Source organism: Maylandia zebra, linkage group LG5 (genome assembly GCF_041146795.1).
Source record: "Maylandia zebra isolate NMK-2024a linkage group LG5, Mzebra_GT3a, whole genome shotgun sequence".
Classification (NCBI taxonomy): Eukaryota; Metazoa; Chordata; class Actinopteri; order Cichliformes; family Cichlidae; genus Maylandia; species Maylandia zebra.
This window is the reverse complement of record NC_135171.1, coordinates 19,133,749-19,148,573: the sequence shown is the minus strand read 5'-3', so window position 1 is coordinate 19,148,573 and position 14,825 is coordinate 19,133,749. Positions and strand designations below refer to the sequence as shown.

Here is a 14,825-nt window from a genome sequence, read left to right as displayed (position 1 = left end):
GTATCGTCTTAAAAATACAGTGTATGAGGGTTTTGTGCCTTGTTCTACTTCGGTGTTTACTGAGAGTTATGTTGACACCGCTGATGTAACCTCAAGTGGGGTTTAGTTGAAAATTACTGAAGCACGGCACCGCAGCGGTGGGAGCAATCATCAGAAAATGGAAGACATACAAGACCACTGATAATCTCCCTCGATCTGGGGCTCCACGCAAGATCTCATCCCGTGGGGTCAAAATGATCATGAGAACGGTGAGCAAAGATCCCAGAACCACATGGGGGGACCTGGTGAATGACCTGCAGAGAGCTGGGACCAAAGTAACAAAGGTCACCATCAGTAACACACTACAACGGCAGGGAATCAAATCCCGCAGTGCCAGACGTGTTCTGCTGCTGAAGCCAGTGCATGTCCAGGCCCGTCTGAAGTTTGCCAGAGAGCACATGGATGATACAGCAGAGGATTGGGAGAATGTCATGTGGTCAGATGAAACCAAAGTAGAACTTTTTGGTATAAACTCAACTCGTCGTGTTTGGAGGAAGACGAATACTGAGTTGCATCCCAAGAACACCATACCTACTGTGAAGCATGGGGGTGGAAACATCATGCTATGGGGCTGTTTTTCTGCCAAGGGGACAGGACGACTGATCCGTGTTAAGGACAGAATGAATGGGGCCATGTATCGTGAGATTTTGAGCCAAAACCTCCTTCCATCAGTGAGAACTTTGAAGATGAAACGGGGCTGGGTCTTCCAACATGACAATGATCCAAAACACACCGCCCGGGCAACAAAGGAGTGGCTCCGTAAGAAGCATTTGAAAGTCCTGGAGTGGCCTAGCCAGTCTCCAGACCTCAACCCCATAGAAAATCTGTGGCGGGAGTTGAAAGTCCGTGTTGCTCGGCGACAGCCCCAAAACATCACTGCTCTCGAGAAGATCTGCATGGAGGAATGGGCCAAAATACCAGCTACTGTGTGTGCAAACCTGGTAAAGACCTATAGTAAACGTTTGACCTCTGTTATTGCCAGCAAAGGTTATGTTACAAAGTATTGAGTTGTATTTTTGTTATTGACCAAATACTTATTTTCCACCCTGATTTAAGAATAAATTCTTTACAAATCCTACCATGTGGATTCATGGATTTTTTTTTTCACATTCTGTCTCTCACAGTTGAAGTGTACCTCTGGTGCAAATTACTGACCTCTGTCATCATTTTAGGTGGGGGAACTTGCACAATCGGTGGCTGACTAAATACTTTTTTGCCCCACTGTATATCGGATTTGTGGATAAGCTATTTTGAGTTTGCCCTATATGTGAGAGAGCAATAAGACAGTTAAGGCATTATATGGTATCTGCACTGCTGATGTAAATGAGTGAAGGAATAGTGTGGTTAACAGTGTAAACTGGAGAAATGTAATGACCATAGATGCATATATTTGCCAAATGCCTTTTATTTACCTTTTACAGTTATTGAGCATATCTGACAAGTGAAAGCACTGGATGTAAATTATATTTGTTGATCTGAAATAAGAGATGCAATTCGGGAAAAGACACGAGTGCTCCTGTGATTCTTTCTCTGAGACTCTACCTTTATTTTTACAGATTTGTATTCTTTTTGTTATTGTGGTCTTCACATCTGGGACCCGTAACACTAGCAGTAGATAATAGTAGATACTAAATATTAAACGATATTGTGCCGCACGCAAGATAGACAGCGCACAATGTGCTTTGAGGCAGCAGCCAAGAAAGCTGTAGTCCGCGTCTGTGAACACCCGTGTGTACACCTGTGTGCATACCTGTGTGGATCAGCATGCTTGTATTCCAAAGGTTTCTCCATGTAACGATCTGCTAGGGAGTGTGGGGAGCCATAGCCCCGTCCACCAGGGTATGAAGCAGGTATGGAGGAGATCCAGGCCCCAGATATCCAGAGGCCCCAGAGTACAAGGACCCGAGGAGGACCACCAAAGGGGGGGGAACCGTGCCACCCTCCTGGGAAGAGCTGAGTAGAGCCCCAAACAAGGGGTCACCCCGCAGCTACGGAGCAAAGGCCCGCGGGCTCTGCCGGCAGCCAGCTGTGCCAGAGAGGACCGAGCTTCAGGCCCAGAGGCCTGAGGGCATCCCACCCCCTGGAAGGAGCCCAGCCGGGCCACAGGCGCCCGGCCCCGCCAATCGGCCACCAGGAGTGAGCCGGTACATACATGAGCGCCCAGCCCCAGACGACAAGGACCACCAACACACCAACGTCTGAGGGCATCAGCCACCGGCAGGGAGTGTGGTGAGGGGAGATAGGCCTCCGTACTTTAGAGGGCCTGAGATGTACCCAGAGAGGTTGAGTCTAAGACCCAACCTGACATATAGACACAGACGAACAGGCACACGCGGACACAAACGTGCATTCCCAGCCCATATGCACAACCAAATACTCGGCACTCACCCAACGTGTAGACAGACACAAATAGACACTGCACAGACAGTCGCACGAGTTTTCTTTTCTTTTTGAGGAGTTTTTGTGCGCGGCATCCCCGCCCCTCCACCGGTAAGCCTTGGCTCTGAATTCTTTTTTTAGAATATTTGTATATTGATATTTATGCTCGTGTTTTTATATGCTGGTTTAAATAATAATTTGTCTGTTTTTATTATTGAACCACGTCTCTGTGGTAAGTTCATTCCACAGTGTGGCGTGTTGATCGTTAAAGATCCTCCAGGTGCAGGGCCTTCTACGGTTCCGGGTATATTAGGGATGAATGTGATTCGGAAGTGTTACCATGAGCTTTTTGGGCAACATGGTGAAGCATTGTTTAGTCTGGCCCCTAAACCCCTTGTGCATACGCTGCAAAAGTGCCATGATGTTAGTATGAGAGCCCCACAGGATTTGTCTGGCCATGTGAGAGTGAGAGGTAAGCGAGCATGTTGCATTCCGGGTGGTGTAATGAAAATAGTGGCCGCCACCTGTTCTGAGCAATATTCAGGTGCCACAGTGTTATTTGAACCCAATGATGTTAACTTGCCTGCTGGACTTAAGCGTCCCCTGCATTGGTTCGAGTGGTTAGAGGTACTGTATACATACCAGTTGTTAACGTAGGGACCACAGCAGTTTTGCTTCATCCCAGGACCGTTATGGGGACCCTGGAGGATGTTCACGTGGTCAGTTTGCCTGCTGGTGTGACAGAAATACCCCTTAATGTGTAGCCACAATGGCATCTCACACCGCCACTCCTACTGTGCAGGATCAGCAGAGGAACAGGGACAGGTGAGGTCTCTCCTTAAGACATAGAGCTCGGTCTTTTCTGCTCATGACACTGACTTGGGTTGCACTAACTTGATCTCCCATGACATTCCGCTCTTAGATGATATCCCGGTGCGGCAGCGTTAGAGGCGCATCCCCCCTTCGGAGTATGATGTTGTGAAAGAGCATATTAACCAGTTACTAGGGGCTAAGGTGATTAGAGAGAGTAGCAGCCCCTATGCTTCTCCCATTGTGCTTTTTAAGAAAAAGGAGGCAGCCCACGCATGTGTGTTGACTATCGGCAATTGAACAACAAGACGAGGAAAGATGCATTCCCCCTGCTGCGCACTGAGGAATCCCTAGATGCACTGACTGGTGCCCGTTGGTTTTCCACCATGGATTTAACCAGTGGCTACAATCAGGTCCCAGTTAGGGAAGACGATAGGCCCAAGACTGCGTTCTGTACTCCCTTTGGCCTATTTGAGTGGAACCGAATGCCACATAAGTATAACAGCCCTGTCACGGCGGGGTGCGCCGGTGTGTTTTTTGAAACAGGACCCAAAAGCAGATGTGGACGAGGAGTTGCAGGTTTAAACAGAAAGCGATCCTTTATTTGGATGATAGCACGAGTTAAACATGGAACCCTAAGCAAACTAAAAAACACTAAGAAACAAATACTATGAAGTTCTATGACTATAACAATGACTAAGACAATGGTGGAGATAACAGACGACCTGACAACAACATTCAGAAAACAGAGGACTTAAATACACACATGAGGTGATCAGGGGAAGTGGAGACACATGAGAACACAGCTGACTCGAATGAAACATAATGGCAATACAGGGGAGAGTAACACTAACTACAATGAACAAAGAACACCAGACTCTTACAAAATAAACCAGGAAACACGGAGGCATAGACATGGAGATAAAACATGACATGAACTTAACATAACCACATAGACATGAAACATAGACGCAGGAACCAGGGAGACCGGGTACAAGGGGAGATGACAGAAATAACTAAGAAATAAGGTCTGAACAGCAACGTAGAAATGAACTAGATTGAAAATGAATACAAAAATACATAAAACTCAAACACTGGGTCACACGACCCAGTACCGTGACAAGCCCTTTGTTTAGGTGGACCGCTGCGCTCCTAGCACCAGCTGTGGGAAATCTTCACAAGGTCACTTTTGGGCCACACACACAGACAAGGTATTCTTTGTTCACATATATGTCTGTGTAACACGCCATAATGAATTTATGCATATTCATGTACCTTAATAAAGAGCAGTGTTACGAGGAAGCAGACGAGAGCAACTGGGGTCAAGCGAAGGAACGGCGCTGTCACTGTTCTCTCTCTCTCGTGCACGAGATCAAAGAGCTCTGGTTGGTGTCCAATGCTTTTTGCTGTTGTAGTAGGATTGTCTCGTTCCAGCGAGACAGAACCATCATTGGTCATCAAATATAACATTTTCAGAAGATAAATGAAGTGTTTTGTAATGTTCCTGTGAACGGGCCCTGGTTTTGACGTTACATCATTTGAAACATACAGCAGACATACGAGACCAATAAAATACATTATTACTACCAGTCAGATGTTGTTTGTAGGGTTCTGACCCACATGCATGGAAATGGTTTGGCCTCATGTATTATTGTTCAATAATACTAATGGTTTTGCTAATGCTAAGTGCAAAAATAATAAAGCTTACTACTTAATTGTCATACATCTAATTGGGGATATTAGTTATTTTGTTTCACTAACACTTTCGCCTAACACAGTCAATGGTTCATTTCCTGCCAGGGACACATATTCCCTTTGGGGTTGTGTCAGGAGGGTCAAATCAAACACGTGGAGCTGCCCACTGTGGCGACCCCTTCTGAAAGTAGTTGTCGCTCTCTCCTTCTTGCTGTGCGCCTTCCTAACATCAAACCAGTTTGAACATGTTGGTGTTCATATTGTGCATGTTGAAAAACATGGAGATGAAAGAGAAAAACAAAACATATGCAAGGACCATGAGCGCAAAGCATGAAGATGAAGATTTTGGCCATTCGTTTTCACCAGAATCTTTATTAACACAAGTATCTGCACTTCTGAGCGAACAACTTGTGTATGTTTGTCTTCTGAGGTTATTATTATAACTATTGTTTTAAGTTGGCTGTACTTCCAGGTTACCTCGTTTCTTGTCCATTTTCACTCAACTATCAACTAAACACTTAGCTCAGTATGGGTACACCTAAAACCTTATTCCACTTGCCAGATTGTCTCTGTGTCTGCAGTTATTCTGCATTACAACCTTTTTGGTGTTGTTTATTCTTTAAGAACATTAAAAATGTAAAACCTTTTTGTTCGCCCCTCATTTTTGCCTTTTTTTCCTGCTCCCTGTCTGCTCTCATCACCTTGCTGGCTTGCTGCCTGTGACCCCTGCTTTGTGTATGCTGGATTATGGAGTTTGACAGAGATGCCAGAATAACAGTGGAACTTTGTGTCATATCCAAAGGTCAAATGTAATTATCAAGCCAACAAGTTCTATACATTCTGTTCATTCTTTAGACTTAGACAAGCTTCTTTCCACAGGTTTTATGAGTCAAAGGAGTTAAACAAGTGGAGATGGTTAATGAATTATTTGTGTTTGCCAGGGCAACAGATTTTACTCAGATAATCCAGTCTTTACTATATAGTTTGCTACAAAAGAAAGAGATTATGAACAAATGCGCATTATCTCTATGTATCTTACTTTTGGGAGCATTCACATGCTTCAGGTTCAGGTAGTCAAGCTGAACATGAGGTGCTAACACTCTTACCTCTTGTTCACTTTGAATGGTGTGACATTGTGCTTTACAAGACCAAATTATGGATCCTTTTCTTGCATGCAGTGAAATGTTCAGCTTTTTAAATAGTAAGGCAGTTGCCAGTCAGTCAAATCATGGTTATTCAAATATTCCAAAGGTGCTGTGAGCCAATTAAATCACTACAGAGAACGATTCTGATGGAGTGAGGTCATTGCTTGTGCAGCCTGTTATTTGGCATCAAAATGCAGCCGTTAAAAGTAGATCATTATGGTGAGTAATCGCAGAGGTGTGGACTCGAGTCACATGACTTGGACTCGAGTCAGACTCGAGTCATTAATTTTATGACTTTAGACTTGACTTGAAAAAATGTTCTAAGACTTGTGACTTGACTTGGACTTTTACACCAATGACTTGGGACTTGAATTGGACTTGAACCGGTTTACTTGAAAAGACTTGATATTTTACCCCAAATATAAAATCTAACATGCATATTATATAGAGATTGAAAATGTGACGTCATTCACGGGTAGAACCGCAAAGGATTCTGGGAACTCGTGGCAAGCGGTACTAGCGCACGCAGGCTTTCAATTAAAATCAGTCACACAGCGATAAAAAGAAACACAAAAATGTCAAGAAGCTGTTGTATTATTAACTGCAAATAGCCGGTCGCATGACAGCCACGGGAAGCCGACGGGTAAAGAGATCGGTTGTTATCGGATTACGTCATTGAGGAGAAATTGTTCGAGCCATGTTTCCGAAGTAACAAAGAGGCGACGGATGGTCTGGATTGCAGCCATTCAAAGATCAAATATAACGTCCCAGAACACTCCAGCTCACAGGTTAGTCTGCTCCAAGCATTTCCACAAAGGTCAGTCTGCTGTTGTAGTTAATGCGTCATTTTTCTTAACATAATTGGTGATATAGGTTACAAGCAAGTCTGGCGCTGAACAGAAATTGTCGCGCTATGCTCCTTTATTTATTGTGCATAAATAGTGAATTGTCCTGACACAATATTGCGTTTCGCTTCTGTTATTATGGTACATTGACAAAAACATATACTTTTATTCACAGGATAAAACAGGTTTTTTGTATCACTAATTGCCCAGTACGATTACAGCATACAGTATTATTGTCACTGCTACATTTCTGTGACGCTACCAGAAATTATTTCCACTACTAATTAATTACCGTTGAGCTCAAAGGTCCTATTAATAAACGGTTAACGAATGTGTATTTATGATGACGATTTGTGAGACTGGTAAACTTATGATATGTACGATGGTCTTTCGTTCTACACGGTGCGTTTCAAGGTCCTGCACCCATCCGTCGGTAAACTGTACCTGGGCTTGTTGCAGTGACCGGAAGTTACTAAACTTCATGAGTGTATGCACTCACTCCAAGAACCGTATGATTATAAATATGCATATAAATATGCTACGATGAGATAGCTGACTTCATCTAACTAGCAAATGTTGTCCAGGCTACGTTGGTGATACAGTTTTTTTTAATGTGTATGATATTTTTGTCATGCGATTTTAAAGCCGGTCCTACAACCGCATCCAAGAATAACATGCAGCTTATCTCAGAACTGTCGGTGAAAATTATTCTTGGAGCTAGGTTTAATTGAGCTGCATTTTAAAGAGGTGCAATTTCACAATTTGTGTATATTTTCTAAGTTCACTATTTTGTCATGTGTTGAGAAAAACACAGATTTTAAAATTACATGGTCTAATATTTACATTTAGCATATAACTGCAACATGCTTTTTTTCGTTTTTTTTAACGACTCGAAAGGACTTGAAATTCAAAATTTCAGACTTGTGACTTGACTCGGACTTTTACACCAGTGACTTGAGACTCAACTCTGACTTGCCTGACATTACTTGAGACTTGACTTGAGACTTGAGGATAAAGACTTGAGACTTACTTGAGACTTGCAAAACAATGACTTGGTCCCACCTCTGAGTAATCGCCCTATTTTATAAGGACAAAGTTAGGTTACTGGCTTGGCTAATGCTAATTTCTAATCAGAGATCTGTTAACTTGCTTTGTGAGTGACTGCTTGTTGTCAGTGGCCATGCTAGTACCCCAAATGTCTTTTTTGCAAACTGTCAAATTGTGGAAGAACTGTAAATCCTCCTATAGTGATTTATAGCTGTGCATGGGTACAGTAGCAGTAGCAACATCTCTGCTTCAAATTCAACATTTGTCTTCTGTTTCTGCTTCTCTCTCTTCTCATGTTTTCTACAGGGAGTGCAGAATTATTAGGCAAATGAGTATTTTGTCCACTTCATCCTCTTCATGCATGTTGTCTTACTCCAAGCTGTATAGGCTCGAAAGCCTACTACCAACTAAGCATATTAGGTGATGTGCATCGCTGTAATGAGAAGGGGTGTGGTCTAATGACATCAACACCCTATATCAGGTGTGCATAATTATTAGGCAACGTCCTTTCCTTTGGAAAAATGGGTCAAAAGAAGGACTTGACAGGCTCAGAAAAGTCAAAAATAGTGAGATATCTTGCAGAGGGATGCAGCAGTCTCAAAATTGCAAAGCTTCTGAAGCGTGATCATCGAACAATCAAGCGTTTCATTCAAAATAGTCAACAGGGTTGCAAGAAGCGTGTGGTTTTGAATGTCAGAAATGTATATTTGTGAATGTGGAGATGTTATATTGGTTTCACTGGTAAAAATAAATAATTGAAATGGGTATATATTTGTTTTTTGTTAAGTAGCCTAATAATTATGCACAGTAATAGTCACCTGCACACACAAATATCCCCCTAAAATAGCTAAAACTAAAAACAAACTAAAAACTACTTCCAAAAACATTCAGCTTTGATATTAATGAGTTTTTTGGGTTCATTGAGAACATGGTTGTTGTTGTTCAATAATAAAATTATTCCTCAAAAATACAACTTGCCTAATAATTCTGCACTCCCTGTAATTCTGCACTCCCTGTATGACGTAAAGGCATAAAGTTCCCAACAATTCCTATGAAATGTCCTCGAAATTACTCAGTACTCAGGAAGAAACAGGAAGTGAGCCACATGTTGTCATTACTACTCTCCACCATAACTATACACAAATCCTTCTTTTATTGAAAGCAGAGCTTGTGAGTTTAAAGCTGTGAGCAAACAGTATTATTGCCCAGTGGCAGTTACTCAGACAGTGTGAGACCTTTAGTTGTTCTCTTTTCTCATTGTACCTGTTTGCAATGGTCTTTACATGAGTTCTCTGCTATTTTGGTCACTGACCCTTAGCCACAAGTTAACCACAGAAGTCATTTGATATACATTTTACTGTGATGATGATCCTGTGGTGTTTGTCCACAGACTACAGTGGAAAAACATCCTAAATTTAGACATTATGTGTCCTCTGACCATCCCACATCTGGTGAGCTGACGCTTAGAGGGTTAGGCCCTGATGCAACAGCACGTCATCGTTCACATTATCAGCATTACAAGTCCATCCCAGAAAAATATTCATTTGTAACATAGCAGACATAATAAATGTAAAAAGAAAAACATACACTTAAATTGCAATGGAAGGCTATTAAGATAGAGCTAAAAGGAACTAAAGAGAAACGTGAGAAGAAAGAAGAGTCTTAGTTTCCCTCTCGAGTAAAGCCAACCAGCCTGATAAATATCTCTATAGCCATGAGAAAATCGCCTTAGCTGTTTAGAGGAGCAATTAGTCTCAAGAATTCGGGTTAATGAGGTACAATTAAAAAAAAATATAAATATTTTAAGGAATCCAATGACTCTTCTTTGTGCCAGTATCCCCTTAAGAGCTTTCCTCAGTGTTATATTGGGCAGCTTCAGAGTTTTGACTCCTTGTGGTTTCTCAAGGAAACTGGTTTCTGTGGGCACCTTGGGTTAAAAGTGTAAATAAGCTATAAATGAAACACCTCTTTATCCTGTCTATTACTATGTAGAAACCTTGCATCAGGCCCTAAAAACCCTCACTGGTGACTGATACTCGCTTCATGCTCATGTCTGTTATTAAACCTTTGAAATAAGTATGAATTTAACATTGAGAGATAAGATCAACATAAACTTTAATTCAAAGACTTCAAAGACACTTTTCAGCCACGTTTGAAATTGCAGGAGGAAATGCGAGAGAGACCTTGAAGTGGCTCGACCCCAGCATCCCGGATCTAACTTAAGTGCTAGGTAAATTATTTTAATCCCCCAAAGTTCCTGCTCCGGGTAGTAATTTTCAAAGAGCACAAACTTTGCAGGTGGAGCTTGCAGGAATAAAGCTTCTTTGATTGGTTGAGTGTCTATTTACTGTGTTCCTCTCTATTCAATTACTGAGGAAGTTTGTTATAGCAATATGTGACAACTCAGCAGCCTGTTATCTCAAATAAAATGTATCCTGTAAATGAAACACTATTTAAAAACAACACTTAAAGCACCGTGAAACAGTGAAGTGAATATAACTGATCAAGTCTGGGAAACCTTGAGTTTTTATTATTTAAGTTGTTATAAGGAACCATTTGAGGAATAGCTACAAAAACTTTCTCCTCGGATCCCAGATCAAAGAGAGACAGTTCATACTTTTGACTGATCACCTCAGTATTGCATTTCATCACTGGCTGATCAATATAGGACAAAAATAACACAGATCTTTATTAACTTTATTTATTCTGCAATGGGTTCATGAACAAAAACCCTTTGTCAGGATAATAATTAATCCATGCAATGTTTACATAGATCCTAATTCACAGACCACGAGCCCCACGCATGTCTGATTTACTACAGTACGATATCCATATTATTTTTTTCTCATGGAACAGAGACATTTTCTGTTTCTCTAAGAAAATTTCACTGTGCAAAAAGACAATCTTAAACAGAATCAAGCTGTCACAGCATTTTTCTCTCAGAAAGATAAACTAATATAACCAAGTGCAATAACATATTCTCATGCAGTAGACACCATAATAATGTTTTAGTATTCTACATATGATCTATATTTGAAATTATATATTTCACAGTATACAAACCGTTATTTAGCACCTTATTATACAAAGCAATAAAACACATGGAGGAAGTCCCGAAAAGTTGATTCTATTCATCTGGACGTAGCGTCCCCAACCTTATAAACAGGTTGGTGACGCTACGTCCAGATGAGACTGAAGAAGTCACTTGAATGAGTGACAAAATGTTTCTCCCACTAAAAATGCTACGTCCACATGAACAAAATCAACTTTTTGAGATTTCCCTACATGGATGATTGCGCATGCATTAAGACACGTGGAGGAAGAATCATTACAGCACAGTATGCTGTAAATAGGATGAAGGTCAGAGAACCATTCCTGAATTTCATTCAGGTTCTGTTGTTTTTTTGTGATTAAAGGCGTTTTATCCTTGTAAATCTGAAATTTCAATACACGAGAAAAAACAGGCTTTCATTCTTTCTTTCTTTCTTTCTTTCTTAACTGGAGGAATTTCTAGTAAAGCTCACAGTGATGCTCTCTGCAATCACTAATAACTAACTCACTACCTGCTGTAGATATCAACTTATATCTGCTGTAACCTTTTTTTTTTTTTTTAAAAAAATAGTCCTTCCGTAGGTGCATGTGGTGAACTGAGCCACAGACTGCGTTGTGCACATGCTTAGATCTCAATGTCGAGAACCTGGCGCAGACAATGGCTCACGTCGGTGGGGATGTCCACAAGACTGAGCTCGTTTCCATCCAGTCGCACCATTAAGAGTCTGGAGAAATTTGTCACGTCCACAACACTGCAGAAGCTACCCACAGTAAACTCTACAGGCAAGAGAAAGAGTGGAGACAGCGATGAGTTCACTTTCATGCAAAACTGTAAAATGGCAGTATAACTGTATAAATCACCCCAGGAAAAGACATGCCCAACATCTCATTTCTCAAAATCCAGCAAACAACTTTTTGTTCTCGTTTAATCTAAGTGGCAGTACATATACGATCATGAACTTTCTTATTACGAAATCAACAAAACTGGCTTAAAGGTAGAAAACTGCATGGTAATGTAGAGCATGACGATTAAAAAAATGATTTCTTCAAAGAAACTCTCACCTTTGATCTGATTGGCTTGCAGGTAAAGGTATTGCAGCGTGGTGCTAACTGAAGGAATTCTCTCCAGTTTGTTGAAGCTCAGGTCCAGCTCCACCAGCCCAGACACGTTAAACATGTTAGCGGGGATGCCTTTATTTGTTAGCAGGTTATGCGACATCCTAAAATACTGTAGCTGAGAGAAGAGGCTCAGGAATCCCTCAGGTATAGAGTCGATGGCATTGTACTCCAGGTAGAGCTGATGCAGGTATGCAGGGAGCGGAGCTGGGACCTGGGACAGTGACACAACATCTCTGAACGAGATTACCTTGGTTGCTTAATAATGCATTTAGAAAAAAACAGATAAACAATTACCTTTGTCAACTTGTTGCTACTGAGGTCAAGCAGTGTGAGGGAGTTCAGCCCCTTCAGTGATGAGCCCACCTCTGAGAGAGCATTATCATGAAGGTACAGGATAGTGAGGTTATCCATTCCCTCTAGGTCTGCAGGTGACACCTAGGTAAAAGTGGCAATAGCCGTAAAGCATATCGTAATGTCTCAACTGATGTTGGACTAAAACAGGAGGGCTGTGAATGTGAATTTTTGAAGATTTACCTTCTCAATCATGTTGTTATCCATTCTCAGGTCTCTCAGGCAGAGGGGAAGGTTTGAAGGAATGCTGGTCAAATTATTGTATTGTAGATATAAACGCTCAAGTTCCCCCAGCTTCACAAATGCCTGCAAAATGATCAAGATGAGCAGGTATAAAACCCAAAAAGAAAAATCATCCTAAATTATGTGGTGGTTTTACAATAAAAATGATGAAAGGGGCCTTTTCAGAGCACAGATGCATTATTGTCGGTTGTGATATTGAAATGATATTACACTACATCTTTTTATGTGTTTGCAAACGACCGGCTAAGTTTCAACTAGCATTCAAACTGATGGTTACAGTGCGTGAATGTGCGTGATGTGTTTTTCAGTGTGTTTCACTGGAGAAAGAGACTTTATGCTGAGGGTTGTAGACCACAAGGTTTGTGGCTCTGATGTAGCAAGCTGCTGTCTGGTTTAGTGTGAGCATGTGCTCTGCTGATCACACTGCTTTACCCATACATGTTTCAAATTATAACAAGTTTATTATATGATGACAGAAAACTAACCACAATATTTATTCATGTTTTTTCCCCCTTTTGGTTTCTTCTTTTCTTTAAAAAAACAGGTAACACAGGAAATTAACTTGAGGATTAAGAACAGACAGCAATAAAAGAAAACCGACTCGGGCTGTTAGACACCTGTCAGCCATTGTACCGCTATTTATAGTGATGTGTGTCTGGATGTGCCTATGACTACGTGTTTACCTTCTTGCCAATTGATTCAGATGTCAGCTGGTTGAAATGCAACATAAGCCACACCAGATTGGTTGCATTGCTTAGAGCCGAGTCAGGCAAAGATGTGATGGCATTGTGTTGAAGATACAAGTATTTGATATGGGAGGGAATCGGTGGCACGGTGGTAAGGCCTCGCCCATTACAGTACATAGCAACGGGGAAGGAAGAGGGGCAGTCACACTCGTCAGGACACGCCGACACACTGTATGCTCTGTCTGCATACTGGGAGCCATAAAAGTATCCTTGGCTCTGCCAGTAATTTGTCCAGGAGTTCCATCCATGGCAGAGAACGAGGGGAATCAGGGCAGACAAAAGGAAAATCACCTGACGCATGATGGAAGGAAGTCACTCAAATCCTAACTGTAATGTAACACAGGGAGAACAGAGGGACATGCAGTGGTATTAAAAAGGCCAAAAAATAGAAAAAGTTATTCACAATCACCAAAATGTTCGAGATTTATAATCTTACAGATGTTTTAGAACGTTTTGAAATGCTCAAACATGTGAAATTTGACATTTAAAAGAACAAAAAAATCTTTCAGAAGTATAACTGCCAACTTTAACTAAATCTGTTATTCTTCTGTCCTACTTAGGTTTAAGGTGCAGTGCAGGCATGGACTTCATTTGGAAATATTGCTGCCTGCAGGCAGTCACATTCTTACTGGTCTTAGTCCACAGGGAAACTCAGAAAAGCCTTTCCTGGCTTTCTTAAACCTTCCATGAATGCCAGTTTTGTAATATTCACTCTGTTACCTTAAAAATTAAGGTAAAACATTCAGTGATTATTTTTCCAAAATTATTCTACCCTTACTTCTCATTTAGCCTTGTATAAATCTCAATTTAAAAGAAAACAAAAAGATTTCACACACTTGCATGCACACACAAACACACACACCTACCCGATCAAAGGCACTGGCCCTCTTGTCCCCCGCTCTCTCTCTGAGTGAGTGTGCTCAGGACTGCAGGGTGCTCTGACACACACTGTATGAAAAGTATTTTCTCCCCTCCCTGCTCTCCATTCCGTCATGCTAGCCCCCTCCACACCCGTCTGTCTGTTCTTGTGCTTTTGATTACTTCCACCCCCTTGTCCAGTTGCCCGCACCCCATTGCATTTGGTCGGGAATGGCCCACAGCCCACTCTGAAGCCTTTTTTCTCCCCCTCCAGTGTGAATGATGTGAGACGCAGTGGCTTTGAGGGATTGTTCCCATCTGCGAGCAGCACATTCAATCCCTCCGTTTCCTCATTTCGAGTGACCCCCTCTCTTTCTTCACAATAAAGGGTAGAAAAATAAAAGTCATACATAAGTGGCAATGATAAAATGATCCAACTTTGGTTCATATGGTGCAAATGCAAATACCTGTGAAAGACTAAAATGAGTAAGAACTTG

The 14,825-nt window shown here is 41.6% G+C and overlaps 2 protein-coding genes across 2 annotated transcripts in view; one reads left to right on the top strand and one right to left on the bottom strand.

Moving 5' to 3' along the window:
• Positions 1-14,825, top strand: part of zgc:113307 (lumican) — a 29,434-nt gene that overhangs the window by 171 nt on the left and 14,438 nt on the right. The window lies entirely within an intron of this gene.
• Positions 10,639-14,470, bottom strand: fmoda (fibromodulin a). The gene is made up of 6 exons (XM_004545067.2): positions 14,337-14,470; positions 13,408-13,797; positions 12,665-12,787; positions 12,425-12,565; positions 12,074-12,341; positions 10,639-11,788 (listed from the first exon to the last, which is right to left on the bottom strand). Exons 2-6 carry the CDS (start codon positions 13,768-13,770, stop codon positions 11,637-11,639), a joined length of 1,047 nt encoding a protein of 348 aa, XP_004545124.1. The 5' UTR covers positions 13,771-13,797; positions 14,337-14,470; the 3' UTR covers positions 10,639-11,636.